At 34.4% G+C, this 23,523-nt stretch overlaps 2 protein-coding genes across 3 annotated transcripts in view; one reads left to right on the top strand and one right to left on the bottom strand.

The window, feature by feature from the left end:
• LOC105197011 overlaps positions 1-23,523 on the bottom strand; it is a 255,685-nt gene that overhangs the window by 68,639 nt on the left and 163,523 nt on the right. For both annotated transcript variants that reach the window (XM_039447795.1, XM_039447796.1), the window contains exons 12-13: positions 10,396-10,667; positions 9,321-9,432 (exon numbers count right to left, since the gene is read on the bottom strand). In XM_039447795.1, the coding sequence (XP_039303729.1) occupies positions 9,321-9,432; positions 10,396-10,667 (384 nt within the window). The remainder of the gene's footprint in view (positions 1-9,320; positions 9,433-10,395; positions 10,668-23,523) is intronic.
• LOC120357462 lies at positions 960-3,651 on the top strand. The gene is made up of 2 exons (XM_039447798.1): positions 960-3,040; positions 3,404-3,651. Exon 1 carries the CDS (start codon positions 1,320-1,322, stop codon positions 3,036-3,038), a length of 1,719 nt encoding a protein of 572 aa, XP_039303732.1. The 5' UTR covers positions 960-1,319; the 3' UTR covers positions 3,039-3,040; positions 3,404-3,651.

Raw genomic sequence — 23,523 nt, 5'->3', positions numbered from 1 at the left:
TTATATTTATTGTACACATTTCATTTGAAAAAAAATATATACTCAATAATACATATACATAACTTTTTTATTATAAATATATATAACTCATATATTTTAGAAATCAGTATTACGTATTTATAAACGATTAAAAATAAGATCGGAACCTAGATCAGATTTATTAAAACAATATACATTAATGTAAACGTAATAAATAATGTTTAGTTTACAAAAAATATTTCTTGCATACTTTTCGTTAAAAAAGATTTAAAAAAAATTAAATTTGAATTAAATATTTAATTTATGTACAAAATTAAATAACAATACAAATTATTATTTATATGTAAAAATATAAAATTTTATGTTAATCAGCGTTCCACACATACATCACACGTGAAAAGAATGAAAGTGCGTATTCGTCTTAAGGTTACAACAAGTAGCTGCCAAACGTTCACTGAAGTACATATGAGTTGGAGAGTTGACTGCGGAGCGGAGAGCGGTGGCGTCTAGATATAACGCCTGTGGCCGCACTCGACTCACGAGAAGATTCCCCGCGGCGTGGCCGCCTAGCGGTGGCGCCAGCACTCACTTCCCAGTGAGCAATATGTTATCAAAAAGAGTTCTTAAAGTATGCATTTTTGAAAGGTGAACGTCTTCTAACACCATCAGAATGCTAATATAATGATATCATTATGTTATCCAATGCGTCGATTTTAAAGGAAAAAAAGACATCATATATATAACATCTAAAAAAATACGGCAATCTGACTTCTTATAAATGTGATCTAAAAGAGCACTGTATTTTGACTTCTTCTAAATGTCAAGAAAATGTTACTGTTATAAATTTTTACACTGAAAACAAATATTCTATTTTTTAGTGGTACCATCTTGATTCTGAAGGATTGCCTCTTATATACGGCTTTGAGAAGATACTCTAAAATGTAGAGGAATATCGAATAAGCATGGGAGGCTAGATTTAAGACAATCCTCTTAAGGGAGACTTCTTGTGTGACGGGTCAAAAAAATCGAAAAATTTTTTTTTCATATTTTTATAGTTTGACATCTCAAAAAAGTGTCTTTAAAATATTAAGACGAAATTCATTAAATTGACGAAGTTATAAAAGACGCAGCCTCCATATGGCGCGCCGACCGAGTTTTCCATGCGGCGAGCACATCGTTGCGTATCAGGTAGTGTTCTCACACCTAGCCAGATGGTGCTTAGGACGATTCTTTGTGATCCCTTAGGGGAATATCGTTTAAAATTTCCGTTACAAGAGGTTCGTTGAGATTAGTCTGCTCTCGTACTCCGAACGAAACAGACGCGAATTTTTGGAGTAAACATGGAGAGAAAAGGTAAACAAGGAGGTTACAAACGTTCGATTAAACGAAAATTTACCAATAATCAATATACTATTGAAGCTGAGACTAGTTATGCTAGTACATCGGCAGAAAAAATAAGAAACACTGGAGATAATGAGCTTCGTATTAATAGAGAACATAACTATAATATTTTCAACTTCTTTTCGGTTTTTTCTGCAATCAGTGCACTTGTTATTTGTAAAAACTGCAAAAAGGACATAACATTTAATGAAGCAAGTCCTCTTGGATTGGGATTCAAAATAGCAGTAGAATGCAGCTGTGGTGTAACTTATATAAATTCGTGTCCTTTAATTGATAACGCTTACGAAATAAACCGCAGAATTGTTCTTGCCATGCGACTCATAGGCATAGGTATAAACGGACTGAATTTATTTTGCGGTATCATGGATTTTTGTCAAGGACTTTCTAATACCACTTATTATGCATGTCTTCAAAACATCTATTGTGCAAGCGAAACCGTGTATAACATCGTGACGAGGAAAGCAGTCGACGAAGAGAAAGAAAAGAACGCTGAACACGGTAATCCACCATCGGAATTGATTGTATCCGGAGACGGCACGTGGAAGAAAAGAGGCTTCAGCTCTTTATTTGGTGTCTCTACACTCATTGGCATTTACAGCAAGAAAGTAATAGATGCACTTGTAAAATCAAGTTTTTGTCAAGCATGCAGTACATGGAAAAAGAATTTTGACACTGTGGAGTATCAAAATTGGAAAGAATCCCATGAAAATGAATGCACCAATAATCATGAAGGATCTGGCAAGATGGAAGTAGATGCGGTAAAAGAAATGTTTTTACGGTCGATGAATAAATATAAAGTAAAATATAAGAGATATGTAGGAGATGGAGATAGCAAGACATTTAAATCTCTTTCGGAGGCTCTGATATACGGGGAAGATTTTATAATTCAGAAAAAAGAATGTGTAGGACATGTACAAAAAAGGATGGGTACGAGATTACGTAATGCTAAGAAGAAAAACAAAGGCATCGGTGGAAAGGGAGCAGGAAAATTAACCGACAAAATTATTAGTGAATTGAGTACATACTACGGATTGGCAATAAAAAGAAATCCGGAGTCAGTTGAAGAGATGAGGAATGCTATATGGGCTACATTTGATCATAAAAGATCGACCGACAAGAATCCACACCACGAGCGTTGTCCTAAAGGGTCCACAAGCTGGTGCGCATGGCGTAAATCGGAAGCTGCAGGAACATTGTCTACCTTCACACATGACAAGGCACCGCTGAATGATGAAGTGTTAAATGTTATTCGACCTATTTATGAAGATTTAAGTAATGATACTTTATTAGAACGATGCCTCGGAGCATACACACAAAATAATAATGAAAGTCTGAATGCGTTAATTTGGAAAATTGCACCAAAACATTTGCACTGCGGGACCAAAACGGTGGAAATTGCTACTTTTTTGGCAGTATGTCTTTTTAATGAAGGTTTCAATTCAATTTTAAAAATCATGAACATAATGGGACTAAAAATCGGCCAAAATGCCAAAACTTTCGCCGATAATAGAGACAACGAGCGCGTCAAACGTTCGGAGCAGCACACATCACATGAGGCAAAGAAGGCCAGAATTACCAAGAGACAGGAAAAAACTGATCAACACGAATTTTTTGAAGTTGAGGAAGGTCTCTTATATGGCCCTGGCATAGCTGACTAAGGGTAAGTTACTGAAATTATTCATTATCTACCTCAAAAAGGCCTGCAAAACTTTAAACGCGTTTTTCTCAAAACGACATTTTTCAAATCGGGCGCCATGATTTCTCAAAAACTACTTGGCCGATCGATTTCAAATTTTACAGAAATGTTGTGCACATATGTAGCTATGGTGTGAACCAAAATAGTTTTGATATCTTTAAAATTACTATTTTTTCAGACTGTGAAATGTTAGAATTTTATAGTAAAAATCAGACCATTACACTTTAAGTGCCGCCATTTTGTCAATTTTTTTTCAAATTAATTTCTTTTGGTTCACACGATAGCCATTCATTACGAAAAAAATAAAAAAAAAATTATGTATTTCAGATGACCAGGACCGTATCAATCGTGGCGCCCGATGGAGGAGGATTTTAAAACTTACTTTTTTAAATAATTTGTATTTTCCATAATTTTGAGTAAAAAGGTTTGAAAAAAATTGAGGTACTTTTTAAAAGATGAATAAGTTTAAGTATAAAACATTAAATTTGTAGGTCTAACCATTTTTTTAAAATTAATTCTTAAAAATTGCATTGAAAACGGCCCGTCACACAAGAAGTCTCCCTTAATGCTAAAAAAAATTTCTTCTTTTAATAAATAACGTACAATAAAAATCATTTGTTTTTAGTTTTTAACAATCTTATTATTTTTATAGCTTAATTCTAAATTGCATATAAGATTTCTATTTCACTAATTCAAATTACGCACTATTTTACAATTTTTAAAAGTCGGCGCCGGCGGGATTCGAACCTACGATTTCGGAATGTAACCTAATACGCTAACACTGAGCTATTCATACACTTATAATATCTTTAATAAAAAGTTATATTTAAAGTAAGGCTGATTTGAATAGGAAGGAACTTGCATTGTGAGTACTGCCCAAACTCTAGTCTTTTGTTTATAACCGTTTACAATTTTTTAAATATATGTTCAATTTGATTTTTAAACTACATATTTAATATACTTAAAACTTATTTGTATCTTCTTTTCTATTTTGCCAATTCTTTGATTCCTACAAATCTTTTTCCAGAATAAAATATTAACGCTCTAATTCTTTTTATGCTCTAATAATATTCACCACATATGTGATCAAGCTAAGTTATGTTTTGTGAGAAGTTCTGTTTAGCGAAAAGATATATCATTTTTAAGAAAACTTAATGAGATTTTTAAAAAGTCCACTTAAAGAGCTCTTCCCTCTGAGACTCTAGATACATCTGTAGATAGACATCATAAAGAGCTCTTTTGAAAGACATCTTGGAAAAAGATAATTTATTGATGTTATTTTGAAGAGAAATTAATGAGATCTTAAAAAAGTTCTTTTAAAAAGGTCTTTCGAAAAACATCATGTACAAAGATAACTTATTGATATCATTTTTAAGAAAAATTAATGAAATCTTTCAAAAAAACTCTTAAAGAACTCTTCCTCTCAATAATGCTCACTGGGTATGTACAGGAAAATTTAAAACTAGTCAACGAAGTTAAAAACAATATAAATTGAACGACAGAACTCTCATTATGTATACAGGTGGCTCGAAGCCATAACATTCTGTATCTACAGGAGCAAGTGTAATATTAGAAGAGCAGGAGGATGGATATTACTTCAGGTTATCTAGGGAATGTTCTACATTCCCTACCGTAAAAGTCGTATGTGATGAAATTATATAAGATTGTATATGATATTAGCACATGTGTTTTTGGGATGCGATCGTATACGCCTGACGATTCATATATCTATCGCATACGAAAGAAAGCGTAAAGTTTTTTCGAAATAAAATTGTAGTAACAATTGTAGTTTAATTACTAGTAGTAATGAAGAGCGAATGAAGAACTAAGCCGAGCTTATCGTCTAGCTCGAGACGCGAAAAACAAAGTTATTTTTGTTTTTCACCTGTGTTTACATTTTTTAGGCTTCCAGCAGAGTTTCTTTTTCGAAAATGTTGACCAAAAAAGAAAGAATAATGCTGCTTACTTATCAAGGATTTGGAGACCGCATTAGATCATATCAAGAAGTAGCTAAACTATTCAATGCTACATATCTTAATTGCAATCCTATTTCTAAATCCACCGTTCAGAGGACAGTGATACGTTTTCACAAAACAGGAACAGTTAAAAACCGACTTCGCAGCGGAAGGCCAAAATCCGCAACAAATAATAATAATAGTTTGGATGTTTTACAATCATTTCAAGAAAATCCTCATTTATCTGTTCCAAAAGCAGCGCAAGCCCATAATGTCAGTTCCAGGAGCGTTGAAAGGATTTTAAAAAGGCAGAAATATCATCCTTATAAAATGATGATCATTCAAGAACTTTTGGAAAACGATTGTGATAGAAGAATTTAATTTTGTGAAGAAATGATGCATAGAAATAATGAAGCTAATTTTTTAAATTATGTTGTTTTTTTTTACGAAGCCACATTTGAAATAAACGGTGCTGTTAATCGTCACAATTGTAGATATTGGAGTGATGACAATCCACATTGGATGAGTGATCTTTGCACACAGTATTCACAAAAATTGAATGTCTGGACAGGAATCTGTAGTCGCGGTATTATTGGCCCATTTTTTATAGATAATAATTTAAATGCTAAAAAGTATGAAAACATATTGCAAGATCATATTATACTAGAAATTGAAAATTTATTTGACGCAAACATACAAAACGTGTGGTTTCACCAAGATGGAGCAGGACCTCATTATGCAGTAAGAATTCGAGAACTTCTAAACCGTGGTTTTCCTAATCGATGGATAGGTAGGAGAGGTACCATTGAATGGCCTGCTAGATCACCTGATTTGTCTTTTTTTGATTATTTTCTTTGGGGACATCTCAAAAGTAAAATTTGTGCGACAAAACCACGTAATTTGGAAGACCTTAGCAACCGAATAAAACAGAAAACATCTCTGATCACTTTAGGACAAATAAGAAATGTGATCAATAATTTCTATGAGCGTTTAGCTCGTTGTCAAACGGTAGAAAAAAAACATTTTGAATATTTGATTAATTGAGAAAGTGGGAAATGATATTTTCAAAGGTATATCACTTAAACACAGCAGAGAGGGTTTGGAGTCACTAAATACCGCGGAAGTGATGTGGGGTCCTAATCTCTGCTGCTACATACACACTCACACGCACACGCACACACACACACACACACACACGCATGCACGCACGCACCCACCCACGCACACACACACACACGCACGCACGCACGCACTCACGCACGCACGCACGCACGCACGCGCGCACACACACACACACACACACAAGATGAAAATCCGACCGTGCAACCTTCATGCGGTGCACCTTGTGTTATGCTAATACCAGCAGTACTGTAACTTTCAAGTCTTGTAACTCAAAAAATATTTAATGAAAAAACATTTATTTTTAGTGGTTTAGAAAGGTCTCGAGATAAGCTATAAGATTATGTAATAAAAAGTAAGCAATTCCATTTAAAAAATTCAATTTGATCTTTATATAATCTTTGTCCTCCACCCAAGATCAAATTTTTAGCCATCATTAGATACATTTTATTAAACCCTACAACTTTATTACTTACATATTTTTCGCTATAGTTAATCTTTTTCGAGATATTTGACCGTTGCCGGACTTTTGCCCATGTATATATTCTAACGGAGAGAGAACAACATGGCCAGCAACAACCGTTACCAACATAAAAAAAAATAACTGTTAACGCTACTTATATATTCAACAATTAAATCTTGTCCAAAAGCTTCACACAAATTTCGATGGGTCTAAAACACCTTTGTGCTCTTTTTAAATTTATAACAAAATTGTCCTAATTTGTTGCTTTAAAAGCTCTAATTTATAATTTTATTGCTAACTCGTAATACTTTACAGGCACACTTTGTAATAATTTGTACGGCAAAATTACGTGAATTAAAAACAATTACGTTTTTCCTGCCCTTTTGTGGACTGGTTTGAATGCAGACATCTAACTACGGCGATACAAATACGAAAACTTTCTGATCAACCTGATAACTTTCATTCAAGATTTCATTACACAAATTAATAATGTTCTATCAGAATTTTTATTAAATAACGTAATTTTTGTAAAAATTATAATACTGATATAATAAAATTTATAATCATATTAAGCTGCAGTCACGTTTTGTATTGCAACTAAATACACATACTCTTTATAAAATACGTAACACCACAAAATGCATGATATCTAAACAAAATTACCTTTTTTAAAAAACGATTAAAAAGACATCAAGTTTCTATGCTTCTCAAAAATTAAAACTTTGTACTAAAATTCAAGTGCTAATATCTTTAATTTTTTTAAAGAAAAACTTAAATGTCGTATCCCAGCTAACAAAACAATGTCGAAATAAAAAAGACATGATTTTAGTGAAAATGACGTCATGTGACTCACAAGGAGATGCTACGAATTGTAAAACACGGAATCAGATGAGCCTTAGTTTATTCGAAAGGGAGGATCGAAGGTATAAAAAGTGTTAAAGCGTTTGAGTGCATGGGCCTTTGTTTCAGAGAAATTTGCATGTGATGTTTGGCATTCGCCGCGTTGCGCGTTAAATACTATTGCGCGGTAGGTTAAAGCGTGAAGCGCGGTGGCTGAGGAGACTAGGTGCGCGCTTTCTATTTTGTCCTCGACGGCCGCGTGTGTTCAAAACCTCGCCAACTTTTTTTTTAATAATAGCTACATTTATCAATTGTAATTAATTTTTATTAATTTTAGCAAGATATTAATTGTTATACATTATTTATTACAGGTAAAAAAATGTAATAATCAGAAAGTTTGCATATTTATTTAAGTTTATTTATTTATTTTCATTTATTACACAATTCTCACATTGTACAATGTTGTGGGTGAAAATTTATGTAAAAGCATTGGAAACAAAGTGACTGTACACCATGAACATTGTATAAAAGAATAACGTGTTTTACAAGAACATTTAATATTATATAAGTTTACAGGAAAACATAATTGATTCACATTATTAAAAATTTCGCGTTTATGTGCTAACTTTGACGCGTATCAAGCAAATTGTAGCATATTTTCAAATTTCGGCGCAGATAATAAATAGTGTGTTAACGATTGAATTCTGATTGCATCATATCGCGTATTCAATTCTGTTTTTTCTCCGCCGACAATAATATCAAAACAATGTACAGCAATGTCAGAATTGTATAATGAATAAAAATAAATAAATAAATTTGACTAAATATGCAAACTTTCTGATTATTACATTTTGTTACATATAACAAATAATATATAACTATTAATATTTTGCTAAGAATAATAAAAATTAATTACGATTGATAAATGTAGCCATTATTGAAAAAAAATTGGCACTGGAAGGTTTTGAACACACGCGGCCGACGAGGACAAAATAAAAGGCGCGCACCTAGTCTTCTCTGGCACTGCGCTTCACGCTTTAACCTACCGCACAATAGTACTTAATGCACAGCGCAGCGAATGCCAAACTTCACATGCAAATTTCTCTGAAACGAAGGCCCATGCACTCAAACGCTTTGACACTTTTTATACCCTCGATCCCCCCTTTCAAATAAACTAAGGCTCATCTGATTCCATGTTTTACAATTTGTAGCACCTCCTTGTTAAATGGAACGTAATTATAACGTGATTTTTTATACTAAAATGATACCATTACGTGATTACCATTACATTAAAATGACGTGTTGTCAATGACAAATAAATGCGAACGTATTTTGTATATCTAAATATTACTCCTGTTCTTTTTATCTAAACCGGCTGCACAAATTCATTGTTCATTTTTCTCTCTTGACATTGGAAAAAGAAAGATAAACTTAAACTAATACAGCCAATTCAAACTATAAAGGAACGTGTATAAAATTTACCTAGAAAAAAATGATTGAGCGTGGTAATGCTGTATTAATTCTTTCAATTTGTTATTACAATTCCCGGTCTTATTAGATTATTTACATTGTATACACGCGTCAGTTGAAAAAGACGCTCATTTTTACATCCTCGATTATTGCGATAAATGTCCCTCGACGGTCAAACTGACTAAGACACTCTTCCCGGATGATTGGAGGGATCCAGGTTCAAAATTAATCACCTTTACACACCTTTCTTTCTTATATTCGTGAAAAGTACATGCCATTTTGATTTTTCTTTAAAAAAGTTATATTGTCACTTGGATTTTAGTAGTGCAAAAGTTCTTTTATTCGAAAATCTTTTTCATGTAAAATTTGTATATAAAATTTTCATGTGACAAATTACCATTTTTATATAACCATACACGAAGCCTTGTGGATGGTGAAATGATGCTACAGCACGTAACTCACTGGCATCGGTTGGAGAATATCCTCTTTCTACAGTAGAGCATGCCCATCTAAATGCATAAATGAGGTATCAATGTTATAACGAAAGGGAAAATAAATTATATACGTGTTGTCCCAGACCATTGTATAAAGGTTATCACGATGAGGTAGAAGAGATCGAGATAAATCAAAAATATAATACCATTTTGTGATATTTGCAATAATTTTCGAGTAATAAAATATTAAAGTCAACCAAGAGCACGCGGAGAGACAAGCGATCGTTCACCTGAGCCGTAGCATCGCGAACCTGGGCACGGTGCGGGGGCATGAGGGAGCGGTGCGCTGCCAAGCTATCCTTCCCCTCGCCGCGCACCACTTACAGTAGCCTACAGTCGAGCTGCAATGGGCGGTCCTACGGCTCAAGTGAGTGACAGCTTGTCTCTTTGCGCGCTCTTATTCGTCTGACTTTGATATTTTATTACTCAAAAATTATTGCAAATATCGCAAAATGGTATCAAACTTTTTGATTTATCTCGATCCCTTCTACCTCATCGTAATAATCTGTATACAATGGTCTGGGACACCTTATATACAGGGTGTCAGGTAACTACCGCCCGTGGTTTCGTGGATTGATAGATCAAGTAAAACTGAGCAGAAAAGTCCTTTACCATTTTTTAATATTTGCCATAGTTAACGAAAAAAAAAATTAATAAAGTCAAGCTACTGCTGCTTTTCCCTTCTCACCGCGCCGCGCCCACAGCCGCTGTTGCCTACGTCTCAACGACCGGTGGGCGGTCCTTGCGCACGGTGATACGCGCTTATTCGCAGATTTTATTAATTTTTTTTTCGTTAACTATAGCAAATATTAAAAAATGGTAAAGGACTTTTCTACTCAGTTTTACTTGATCTATCAATCCACGAAACCACGGGCGGTAGTTACCTGACACCCTGTATACATATATTTTATTTTTTTGATGTATTTGGAAATTTCAAAAATCCTGTCGCACTATAGATTTACCATCAAAATCAATTACCTTAAATTCTTTTCTTTCTTATGAATTACTACACTACGTCCTAGTATGCTTCTGGGACCAAATAGTGACAGCATTGTGTCGTTGTACAACATTATGTATCTCTTTTTATTATCCAAAGTACCGAATTTTCCACTCAAATCACCCATCTCGTATTGATCCAGCGTACCTTCTTCCGCAATTGGTATATTGCTTGTATTAACACTTAATGGATTCCAGTGTCCATAAATCGATGATTTCTCGCATGGAAATTCTAAACCATATTCTACAGGTGCCTGTAAAATATTATGCCTATTATTATTTGTATTAGAGTATAGGTACAAAATATTATATATACATATAGTGTGTATTAAATAAGTATACGAATATAGGAAAAATATATAGGAGAAGAGAGTATTATGGCTACTGTCGACAATACGGTTACGCCTATTATTTCCATTATTAGGTGACGTATTCTAACAATTGCTTATGAAGTTATTTGTTCAGTAGCCCGCTGTTTTATAGTGATGCTAATATACCAATACGTAATGACTGACAATTGTTATAAGGCATTTTTACTTTTGAGCACTTCTAAACTTTTTCAAGATAAATACTCAGATAGCACAGGACATCCTATGGACATCCGTTTTAGGTCCACACGTTCATGGACATAAAATGGACATTCATTGCATGTCTGATTTTGAACGTTTATTAATGGTCAATTTTTGGACTATAGGATGTTCGTATTTGGATGTCAATCGGGAAGCACGCTATTACCGCGCAGGTATAATGTTTCATGCGTCTTTTGTCGCAAATACAAAGTATGTTTACATTCGGACATTTTAAAAATGTCCATTTTATGTAAAAAATTTTTTAAGTCTACTCGCGACATGTTTCTTTTGCTGCAGATTTAACAATTTTTTTACGAAAAAAATATTTACTAATAAATATTTATTTTAGTATTGTAAAAAAGCGTTTTTTAATATTAAATAAAATAACAATGTTTTTTAAAGTAATAAAAATCGAACATTTTTCTCAAGAATTTTTTTTGAAAATTTCCAAGCAATCACCCATCCATGTCGTAATCGTAAAAGAATATAATTTTATATGTGCTTATATAAATAATATGCTTTAATTATGTTTCATCTTTTCAATATCATTTATTGATTTAATATACATGTGTTAACACAAAGTGTTTACAGATCATCACCAGGCAGTTCACAGTAGTTTTACATATCAAGCAACATTCAACGAAGTTACGACTTGGAGGGGTGCCGCTTGAAAATTTCCGAAAAAAAATTCTTCAGAAAAATTTCCGACTTTTTTTACTTTAAATAACATTTTTATTTTATTTAACATTAAGAAAAGTGTTTTTTACAACATTAAAATAAATTTTTATAAATAAATTTTTTTTTTCGGAAGGGTACTGAAAACTATGCTCCATTTTAGGTTTGTGGATGTCCAATGGACGTCCCGCATGAACATTTTATGGACGTCCAGCGGATTTGCAAACATCCTTCGAATGGACGCCCATCAGACCATAATTGGACATCCATTGCACGTCCCAATGTCCACAGGCGGACGTTCGATGGATGTCCGACAGATGTCCATGTGCTATCTGGGCTTTTAATCTTTATTACATACACTTCCTCATTATTCTTAAACTTGAGTGTATTATCACACGAAGGTACATACACTCGAGTGTTTTTTTTTTGTTATTTAACTTTTTATTTAACCGTATACATTTCGAGTTATACAAAGTCAAATCAATAACATGGAATTTTGTTAATATGATTTTTTAAGCAAAATATTTATTACAAATATATTTTTGGACCGATAGTGTAACAACACAATGATAGTAAGAAAGCCTTCTTTGGTCGCAGCTAGATCTTAGTGCCTATATTTATTCGTGTGACTTTTACATACTTTTTCGAATTTAACCAGAATATGCGCCAAAATTTTTCCGGTCATAAATTTAAATGTTGTTACACTATCGGTCCAAAAACATACGAGGTGTGTTCAAAAGTATCGCGAATTTTGAATTTTCGCGGGTTACGTATATTCGAATTTCGATCTTTTTGTGGCGTTATGTTGGTACTCATATCTCTCACTTATGCCGACAAGCTCGGCCATTTTGAATGTTCACTTAATTGTTGACAGCTGCTTTGCTTGCACGTCTTTTGGATCGTCTTCGATTTTTACCTATTCAAAAAAATGGATCAAAGAACCTGTATCAAATTTTGTGTGAAAAACGAAATTAAGTGCGCGGATGCATTCCGAATGTTGACTGTGGCATACGGAGAAGCTACCTTGGACCGAAGCAACGTTTATCGGTGGTACAAAATGTTCTCAGAAGGCCGAGAAGATGTGAACGACGAAGAGCGTGCCGGACGCCCGAGCACTTCAACAACAGACGAAAAAATTAATGAAGTGGAGAAAATGGTATTGGCCAATCGTCGAATCACCGTTAGAGAAGTTGCTGAGGACCTAAACATATCGATTGGCTCGTGCCATTCGATTTTTATCAATGATTTGGGCATGAGACGGGTCGCCGCGAAATTCGTACCAAAATTGCTCAATTGCGACCAAAAACAGCATCGCATGAACATTGCTAATGAGATGTTGGACTCTGTCCGCGATGACCCAAATTTGCTCCAGAGGGTCATAACTGGTGACGAATCGTGGGTTTATGGTTATGACGTGGAAACCAAAGCTCAATCATCTCAATGGAAGCTGCCGCACGAACCAAGACCGAAAAAAGCGCGCCAAGTTCGGTCGAATGTGAAAGTTTTGCTGACAGTTTTCTTCGATTGCAGGGGCGTGGTGCATCATGAGTTCTTGCCACAGGGTAGAACGGTCAATAAGGAATATTACCTGCAAGTTATGCGCAATTTGCGCGAAGCAATCCGCCAGAAACGCCCGGATTTGTGGAAGAACAAAAATTGGCTTTTGCACCACGATAACGCCCCTGCTCACACATCGTTGCTTGTGCGCGACTTTTTGGCCAAAAACAACACACTAATGATGCCGCAGCCACCGTATTCCCCAGATCTGGCCCCCTGTGACTTTTTCTTGTTCCCTAAACTGAAGAGGCCCATGAAAGGACGACGTTACGCTACGCTTGACGAGATAAAGACGGCATCGAAGGAGGAGCTGAACAAGATAAAAAAAAATGATTTTTTGAAGTGCTTCGAAGATTGGAAAAACCGTTGGCACAAGTGTATAATATCTCATGGGGATTACTTTGAAGGGGACAAAATAGATATTCATGAATAAATAAATAATTTTTGAAAAAACACAAAATTCGCGATACTTTTTGAACACACCTCGTATTTGTAATTTGAATCACGCGCCTCAAATGCGTTGTTACTCATATACGAATTGCCAGAAATATTACTGTGCCCCAGTGGTCGAGATGGTAAAACACTGGGACCGGAAATTCCGGAGGAGCCGGGTTCGAACCCTGGATGGCGTGTTATTTTTCGCAATAAATTTCTTACAATTTTTTTTAGGGGGAAATGGGTATATACAGGGTGATTCAGAATAACCCGTTGTCTTTCAAGGAACGTATTCCTGGTCGAATTCTAAGACAATTTTTCCTTTGCCAAAAATTTGTCAGACGCTTAGATTTTGAAATATTAGCCGATTAAGTTAGCGTATCACGGGTCGAATACAGATGGTACGCAGGGGCGGCGCACTCACCGTTACGCGCGGGTGTGTCGTGAGGTGCCTGTTGCGCTCAGCTGATACAACACACAAGTCTTTCTCTCCTCTCTCTCTCTCTCTCTCTCTCTCTCTCTCTCTCTCTCTCTCTTTTTTGTAGATTTCGTGCAATTCTTTGTTCGATTCTTCGACTGTACAAAGAATTTCCTGGCACTTCTCTTATTAAAATCATTAAAATTAAGAAGAAAATTAATTACATTTTTAAGTTAAAGCTAGCATTGTGATGTGACAGAGAGAGAAAAAGAGAGAGAGAGAGAGGGGAGAGAAAGACTTGTGTGTTGTATCAGCTGAGCGCAACAGGCACCTCACGACACACCCGCACGTAACGGTGAGTGCGCCGCCCCTGCGTACCATCTGTATTCGATCCATGATACGCTAACTCAATCGGCTAATATTTCAAAATCTAAGCGTCTGACAAATTTTTGGCAAAGGAAACATCGTCTTAGAATTCGACCAGGAATACGTTCCTTGAAAGACAACGGGTTATTCTGAATCACCCTGTAGATGCAAATCAGCATCAATTATTATATTAAATTATTTAATTTAATAAAAATAGTGATATTACTAATTCTTATTCGACATGCTGTGTCATGACCGAAAAAAATTTGGCGCACATTCTGGTTGAATTCGAAGAAGTATGTAAAAGTCACACGAATAAATATAGGCACTAAGATCTAGCTGCGACCGAAGAAGGCTTTCTTACTATCATCGAAATATTTATATCGAAATATTTTTTCAATAAATTGATTGTCATTCTAAAGAACGGTATTTAGAAACATTAGACACATCATTTTATGCTTGTTGTTTAATGTTAAACAAAATTGTGGATAAAATGATATTTTTTATGAAATTTTTAATGGTATTTCTAAAGCTTCTGGACGCAGGAAAATTCTAAACAATAGAAAATCAAAAATATATAATTTTATAACAAGGTACTGTGTTTTTTTTAAACTAAACTAATTTTTTTTAATTATTTTTATAGATAGCCCTATTACAACCAGTTTTTTTTCTTCCACCAATTATGCAGTGCACTAGATTTTTATAAATCGTGTCCTAAATAATAAATATTTCATTACTTTGAATTTAGAATGTGTCAAACAATATTCTGACGAACGTAATCGTTCAAGTTTCAATAGAAAGTATTAATTATAAACAAAGTTATTCAATAAAATAAAACGTGTACCATATTACCTTCTTCTCCTCTAATGTAGTCAGAAATATTTACTTGATACGATGTTGAATCAACGTCGAAAACTGAATGTCTAAATTCTGGTCGATTCGACATTGAAAGCGTAACAAATATCAATGGCTGCGTTCAGCAGACTCAACAGTTGAGTGAGCGCTCGCTATTATTGGTGTATTCTTCTGAATATGAAAATCTGATTGGATGATCTAGAAGAATGTCTCAACAATTTGATTCTGCTGAATGCAGCCAATGACTATTCAACTATCGTTTCGATATCGATTCAACGTCGAAGTTACTCGATGAAAACAGATACGTAAAATCCACGTCTTTTTTCACGTAGATCATCCAAGTGAAATCTAAGTGAGCAAAACAATATTTTTGTAATATTTACAAAACAATTTTCGCAAAAAAAGTTTCATTCTTAGGAATTCTTTTTTAGAAATTTCCAAACGGTCATCCATCCAAGTCGCGAACCTGGTGAATGTTGCTTCATTTCTGTGATTGCTGTGAATTAATCCCTCGTGATGACCTGTGAATACTTTGTGCTAATATGTGTATATAACTGGTAGATCAGTACCCAGATAGCACATAGACGTCCATCGGACATCCATCGAACATCCGTCTGTGGACATTGGGACGTCCAAGGAATGTCCAATTATGGTCCGATGGACGTCCATTTGAGGTACGTTTGTAAATCCACTGGACATCCATAGAACGTTCATGGACATCCAAAGGACCTAAAATAGGACATAATTTTCAGTACCCTTCCAAAAAAAAATTTATTTATAAAAATTTATTTCAATATTATAAAAAACCGTTTTCTTAATGTTAAATAAAACAAAAAAGTTATTTAAAATAAAAAAAGTCGGAAATTTTTCTCAAGAATTTTTTTTTGGAAATTTTAAAGCGGTCACATCGGCCCATCCAAGTCGTAACCTGGTCAAACGTTGCTTGGTCTGTAAGATCGCTGCGAACTGATGCCTGGTGAAGATCTGTGAACATTTTATGTTAAGACATGTATATCAAATCAATATATGTTATTGAAAAGATAAAAGATATTATATAATGAAAGCATATTATTTATATAAGCACATATAAAATTATATTTTTTTACGCTTACGACTTGGATGGGTGACTGTTTGGAAATTTTCGGAAAAAACTGTTGAGAAAGATTCTTGATTGTTATTACTTTAAAAAACATTGTTATTTTATTTAATGTTAAGAAAACACTTTTTTACAATATTAAAATAAATATTTATCAATAAATATTTTTTTTGTAAAAAAATTGTTAAGTCTGCAGCAAAAGAAACACGTCGCAAGCAAACTTAGAAAATTTTTTAAATAAGATGGACATTTTTAAAATGTCCGAATGTAATACTTTGCATTTGCGACAAAAGATGCATAAAACGTTATACCTGCGCGGTAATAGCGCACTTCCCGATTGATATCCAAATACAAATATCCTATGGACGTCTAGAAATTGACCATTCAACAATGTAATTGTTATACAATTCTCTTGTTATGTAACAATTACATTGTTGAGTGGAAAATTACAACTAACATTTGTATTACATGTAACTTTGTGTTTGCTGAAAAGTTACCATTCGGACCGAGTGTATGGGTGGCCGCTGTGATGGGTTCACCCATTTAACCTATGATCGGACAAATGAAAGATTGAGAGTAGTAGAAAACTAAAGTAGTGAGAGTAGTTTGATCAAGAAATAAGAGTAGATAAACAGAAGGTAGCAGGAAGAGGGAAAGAAAAAATGTTAGTGGGATTGGGAAAATCAACGATAGACCTTCCTCTAATTCGGAGAGAAAAGATTTGGCAATAAGAGTGATAGAGAAGAAAACATGCAGTGCAATGATTATAAGCAAGGAGAAAATTATTAGGATACATAGAGATATGGATAAGGAAAACGTTTCTTCTAATGGGAATAATGTGTGAGGTAAGAGAACGGCTACGGAAGATACGCTTAACAAAATTTCTGAAACATTTGTTTGTGAGGAAGTAAAGAGGAATGAGGAATGAAAAATGGCGTCAAATCGAAAAAGGAAAAAGAAGACAGACACAACGAAGGATATGATCGGAGAAGAAATGGAAAGAAATGGAGACAACCAATTAAAGGATATGAAAGTAGACATATCAGAACAACAGAAAAAAAATGAAGAGTTTGAGGACGCGTACTCAAACGAAGGGATAGTTCAAGAATTTATTGGAAATAAAGAAATAGAAATGGAGATGATAACTAATACAACACCTAAGGAAAGAGAAGTTAACCAAAGTGGAAGCAGCAAAACCAAAATAAGAGAAAGGTATATTAATGAAAAAAGAATGTTAAAAAGGATAAATGAAACAGACGCAACGAATATGAATTAATCACGTAAAAGTTGCTTCGACGACGAACACGTGAGTCCGGCAAAAGTACTCAAATTAATTAGAGACAGAACAACGGCTAGTCAAAGTAAAAATAATTTTAAGATTTTAAATGAAATAATAAAAAATAGAATTACCTTTAACTAAATCACAATGATAAATCATAATATAGCAAAAGTGACTTTTGAGAATTATACTGAAATAAATTTATGTTTAAAGAAATTAGAGAATAACAAGGACAGCATTACAATCAATATTGACCAAAGATGCCTACAAAATCGAGCGGTAGTGACAGATTGGGATAAAAATGTATTAGAACTATGGAAAGCAATAAATGATAATAATGACATAATCAAGATTGAGAAGATGTATAGCAAGGAGCACAACAAGGAGAAAGAGAAGACTACAGAAATAGAAACGGACAATATAGTAATTACATTTAGAGGAGGACAAACCAAAAGTAAATTATAATTGTGGAATAAAAAAGTCGCAATAAAGATGAGACCTTATACTATGCCGGTCAAACAATGTTATAAATGATTTAGGGTTGGTCATATAAAGGCATTTTGTAGGAGTAAAGAGATGTATATAATATGCAGTCATAAATTGCATGGAAGATGCACTAAAGAAAAAAGATGTAGAAATTGCAACGGACAACATAGATGCACAGATAAAAAGTGCACGGTACGAAAAAAAAATAGAAATATCCAAACATAAATAAATTTCATAACACGTCATATAACAGTGCAATAAAAATATTAGAAGAAAGAGAAGTATTAGAAAACATCGTATACAACAGATATAGAAAACCAGATAAATGGCGCAAATTACCACCAACGGAAGATATAACACATTTACGGACAAAAACACCTAAAAAAAGGAAAAATGAAGGAAAAAAGGAGTACTTAGAAAGAAAACAAATTGGAGAAAGTGCAATAAAAAAGACAAACTATGGCGACAGAGAGACAACATCAACAAACGAAGATTTAATCAGCGAAAACGGTATAAGATCCAAGAAGAAAGAAAATTCAACAAGAAGAGAGAAGAAAGAAGAAGATATCAGAAATATAAACAAGAAAAAAGAAAAAGAGAAATTAATCCTGTTCTGGAAAAAGTTCTCCCCCAATACGAGAGAGAAAGAAATCACGAAGGATAGCTACGGAGTAACCCTATCAAATCCACCGTTGAAAGTAATAAGTCTAAGATCACGGAATAGTAAAATAAAAAAAGGGAGGAAGTAAGAAATAGTGAGATAACAAGAGAACCACGTAAATTTAATATAGAAGGACTATATCTATTGAAAAAAGCAGTCAAAAAATTAATTAACAAAACTAATGTATAGACGAGGACAGGGAGAAGAGAAATCATGCACATGATGCTCAAAGCACCAAAAGCAATTGACCTAATGGAAGAAAACGTTAATAACAGTGAAGATGAAGAAACAACTGAAGAAATTAGAAAAAAGAAAAGAAAAATCAAAAATGAAAAAGAATTAGAAAAAATGTAACAAGTAGTTAGAAAAGCAAAAAAGAACTTCTGGAAGATAACGGAGAGAGAAAATTGAAATTAAAAAAAATCAAGAATTAATAAAAAGTGGAAAAAAGAAAGGAAAAAAATAGATTCTAACAATAATATAATTTTAACTCTTTTAAATGGATAAAAAAATAAAAATACTACTATAGAATTGTAGAGGTTATAAAAGCAAGAAAAATAAAATTAAAAAAAGAGTCAAAGAATTTAACATAGTAATACTAACGGAAACAAAAAATGAAATAATAGGATCTATTTACCTGGATTTAAAACAAAAAGTAAGGAAAGTACGGAAAACAGTGGAGAAGTAACGTAACAATACCAATACGACAAAAAATAGAATCAATAAATAAATGGCATAACATAGGAGGAACAATAAATATTATAAGAATAAGAACAAAGAACATGGAACAAAATTTTAATTTGATAGGAATATATAGAAGACCACAAATAAATGCAGAAAGGAATTACTGTAGAAGAATTATAGATTTTGATGATAAATGGAAACGATCACAAAAGGAGACTTCAATGCTCCTAATAGGGTGTGGAATTGCCAAAATACAGATGCAAACAGTGAAATATTATATGAATGGATGAAAAAGAGTTGATATGCTGAAAAACAATGACAAAATCAAGATTAGAAAATTCAGGACAATTATTTTGAAACATAGATCTATACTTTTGCTCACCGAATATATTAGATGAAATGAACTTTACACAAAAGAATGATACATAGGGGTCAGACCATTTCCCAATAGAAGGATATATAAACACAGAAATAATCAACTATAGAAAGAAAATAAACAGAATATATACAAAAAACACGAATTAAAAATACTTTAAAATAGAAATGCAGAATTACTTAGAAGAAGAGAAGGAGATTAAGGACAATTTGGAGAATCAAGGAACTGACATGAAAGAAAAATATGAATTATTTGAAAAAATTTTGAAGGAAGTGACAGGAAGAATTGCTAAAGGAAAAAATAAAAAGAAGAAATTGAAGGAAGAAGAAAGTGATTCATCAAAAAAAAAGAAAAAGACAAAAAAATGGAGGGATAAAGAATGCAAAGAAGCAATGACTCAAAGACAAGTTGCGTTCAATTCATGAGAGTAAAAACCAAATCGGGGAGACGTAATTAGTCGAGATATCTCGTTAATTATCAATTTTATTGTATTTTGCTAACATACGACTGTTTGGGGTGGTTTTTTAGGGGTTGCGGGTGGAGCAACAAATTCGGGAATTGAGCAACAAATTAGTAGATAAAGAGTTTATATTGCTTTTTATTTATTTATTTTTTTTTAATAGCTGTGCTAGCTTTAATCTTAAGTCAGCACAGCCACAATTTTCTCCAAATTGTGGCTGTGCTGACTTATCCAAATCAGTTTTGGAGCAACAAAATCTGGAATTGAGCAACAAATTAGCAACAAAAGAGCACTAAATTTCTGTTTAGTTTTATTGAATTGCTAAGTTTTATTGAATTGTTCTGTTAAGTTTTATTGAATTGTACTAAAGTGGCTGTGTCAGCTTAATAGACGTGACCGAATGGCGAACAAGCTGCGCACGCGTAAGCCACAGCGCTGATATTTCGTACGGCCGTACGTAAAGAGATGTTCGCGCTCGATTTGAGGTACCACAGAATTACCTCCGATTAAAAGAAGCTCGTGAAATGATACCGGACTTTGACAGTATTTCAAGAAATTGAGTCCGAGAATTTTTAAATGCAAGCAGCTACGCAATGTAAAATATTGACCTTATCAATGAGAGCACTTTATTAGAAGCGATACTATACACAAAACTTAAAGGCAAAGCGATGCTCGATTTTCAAACTCGCGATATCCAAAACTTCGAGCAATTAAAAAAAGCTCTCGAAAAGGAATACCTTAGCAAACAAAGTACAAGTCATTTGCAGATTGAATTTAATTCGTTGAATCAAAAACATGGAGAAAATGGCCAAGATTTCGGCCAAAGAGTCGACACGTTAGCCATGGAGCTTTACGAAGCCATGATAGAAGAAGGGACGCACGAGCCTGAGCATCAGAAAGCTATCTTAAAAATTGTAAGCGTTGCATAATTACCAACACGGCTTAAATAAAGAAATAAGATTAATTGTACGCTAACACAGAATATAACACACTATAAGAAACGATGACAGAAGCCAGCGCTGAAGAAAAAGTAAAAGGGCCGAATTATCGAAGTTATCATCAAAATAAGTCGAAAGCAATTGATGTCCGACAATTAAAAGATTCAAATTTCTAATGCCAAAGATGCGGAAAGATGAGACACTATGTACGAGATTGTCGCAGTAAGTTTATATTGCTGAGAGCAGAAGAAAGTTCTCGAGTAAATGTTGTGAACAAATTCTGCCAACACTACAAAAAGTCTGGACACATGCGCGACGAATGCGGGTTGTTGCACGGCCGACCCAGTAGAGAAAATGCGAGACAAAGAGAAACGAGTGTCAATCAAACAGCACGACACAAACACTATGATAAAAATTTAACCGTAGAAAAGTACAAGCGAAAAGATAAATCAGAAAAAGATGAGAGCAATGACGAAAAAAAAGATAAACGACGAATACGTCGTCCCATATCCGAATATAAAATTTCTCACATAAAGCAAGAGAAACTAGTTGACACTGCATTGGACTTATTTACACTGCCAATTCGCGAAATAAAGTTGATTTACTTTACGATACAGGAGCGGCTATCTCGATGATAAAAATGTAGAATTTCAAAGAAACCGCTCTGTTGCACGAGAAAAAAGTAAAATTGACTGGAATTACAGGACACGCTATGTCAACAATAAAAAAAGTCAACACTATTATTATATTAAAAAATCGCAAAATAACGCACCCGTTCTATGTAACACGAGACGACTCATTGCTCGAATATGACGGAATTCTAGGAGCAGATTTTATTCAAAAATACGTAAATGCATGCGATTATCGCTCTAAACTGATTAAAATCGAGAATAATTATTTTAAATTGCATCCGCATAGAAAAATCACTTTAAAGCCAACAAGTGAAACGATTGTGCCGGTAACGGTCGAACGAAACGTGACAGGCGTGACGCAAACAAAAGATGCGTTACCCAATGTTTTTATCGAGAGCTGCTTAGTAAAGCCCCGCCATTTTAAATGCCTCGTGAGCATATTAAATACAACTGACATGTAAACCTATCCAAGTGTTACTCTTCAATTTTGATAAAACTTTGCACACTTCTAGGGCGATGAAAAAAAATCGACACATATTTTTTTATATTGGCGGTAATTCAGTTTTAAGGGTAGAAATAACCCTTTGAATATTTGGGGATGTATTCAAGATTTGAATGATATCCATTAAACAATTTAAATTGTGAAAGCTTTATGGGGGTTTTCGATGTCGCTGAATCCAAATCTGATGACGAAAATATCATCAAAATGGCTGTTAAGACTATGGTTTGAATTCGGGCGCCCAACGAAATCTCACTAGCTAAATTCAACGCTAAGGAGTCTAAGAGATGGCGCGGACCTACCGGCAAGGGACTCTTCCCCTCTCTCTCTTTCTCTCTAGTAATCTGTTCTCACTGCTGTTTTTCTCTCCTTCGACCGTAATGGCCGAATTCGAAGTTTTGTAACAGAGCTGCGCCCAAGGCAGTCTCTGCATTTTCTACACAATAAACCAGTCTTTTTTGTCATGTGAAAGATAGACGACGCGAGTGATTATTATTACCTTGCGCTAAACACAACATAATTTTGGTCCTTCGAGCCGGATCCGTGGAATCGGCCGGATACGCGGATTCGTGAGTACACGAGACACAAGGTCTCTCTGCAACGTGGCGATCGCGTGAACGTCGAGAACGTTCTCGTGCATATCGCAGTGGGCCAGCACGAAACAAGGCTGGCTGGTTTGAGGCTGGCGCGCACCAACGCCAGGCAACAAGACCTATGCAAGGAAGCAGCGAAAAATCAGGATTTCGCAAGTCACAGCAGCCGTTACAGCTCAAGGGGGCGTCGCCGACAAAGCGCGCCATAATAAGTGCGAGTGAGCTGCATAACCTATCGAAACTTCTGGCAACGATTTGGTAAGTCTCCGGAAGTGCCCATTTCCTTATCCATTTTACCTTTTGCATTTCTCTCAATAATTTAGTAACAATGAGTCGAGGACAAGTTAAGGAGGTTAAGAGTGCGCAGAGGTCAGATTAAAGCGCAATGCACAAGAGCTCTTAGCACTCTCACATCGGACGCGGTGCATGATATGTCCCTAACGCAATTATCGGAACGTAAGGCAAAGGTCCAATTAACGTGGTCGCAATTTGATCAAGTCCAATCAGAGATCGAAGTATTGCAAGATTCCG

This window comes from Solenopsis invicta, chromosome 4, assembly GCF_016802725.1.
Source record: "Solenopsis invicta isolate M01_SB chromosome 4, UNIL_Sinv_3.0, whole genome shotgun sequence".
NCBI classification, from domain to species: Eukaryota; Metazoa; Arthropoda; class Insecta; order Hymenoptera; family Formicidae; genus Solenopsis; species Solenopsis invicta.
The sequence above is the reverse complement of the archived record's forward strand: the minus strand, read 5'-3'. Positions and strand labels throughout refer to the sequence as shown.

Bases quoted from the DNA above. Each gene is read 5' to 3' on its own strand.
- LOC120357462 (XM_039447798.1), top strand. From the start codon at position 1,320: ATGGAGAGAAAAGGTAAACAAGGAGGTTACAAACGTTCGATTAAACGA.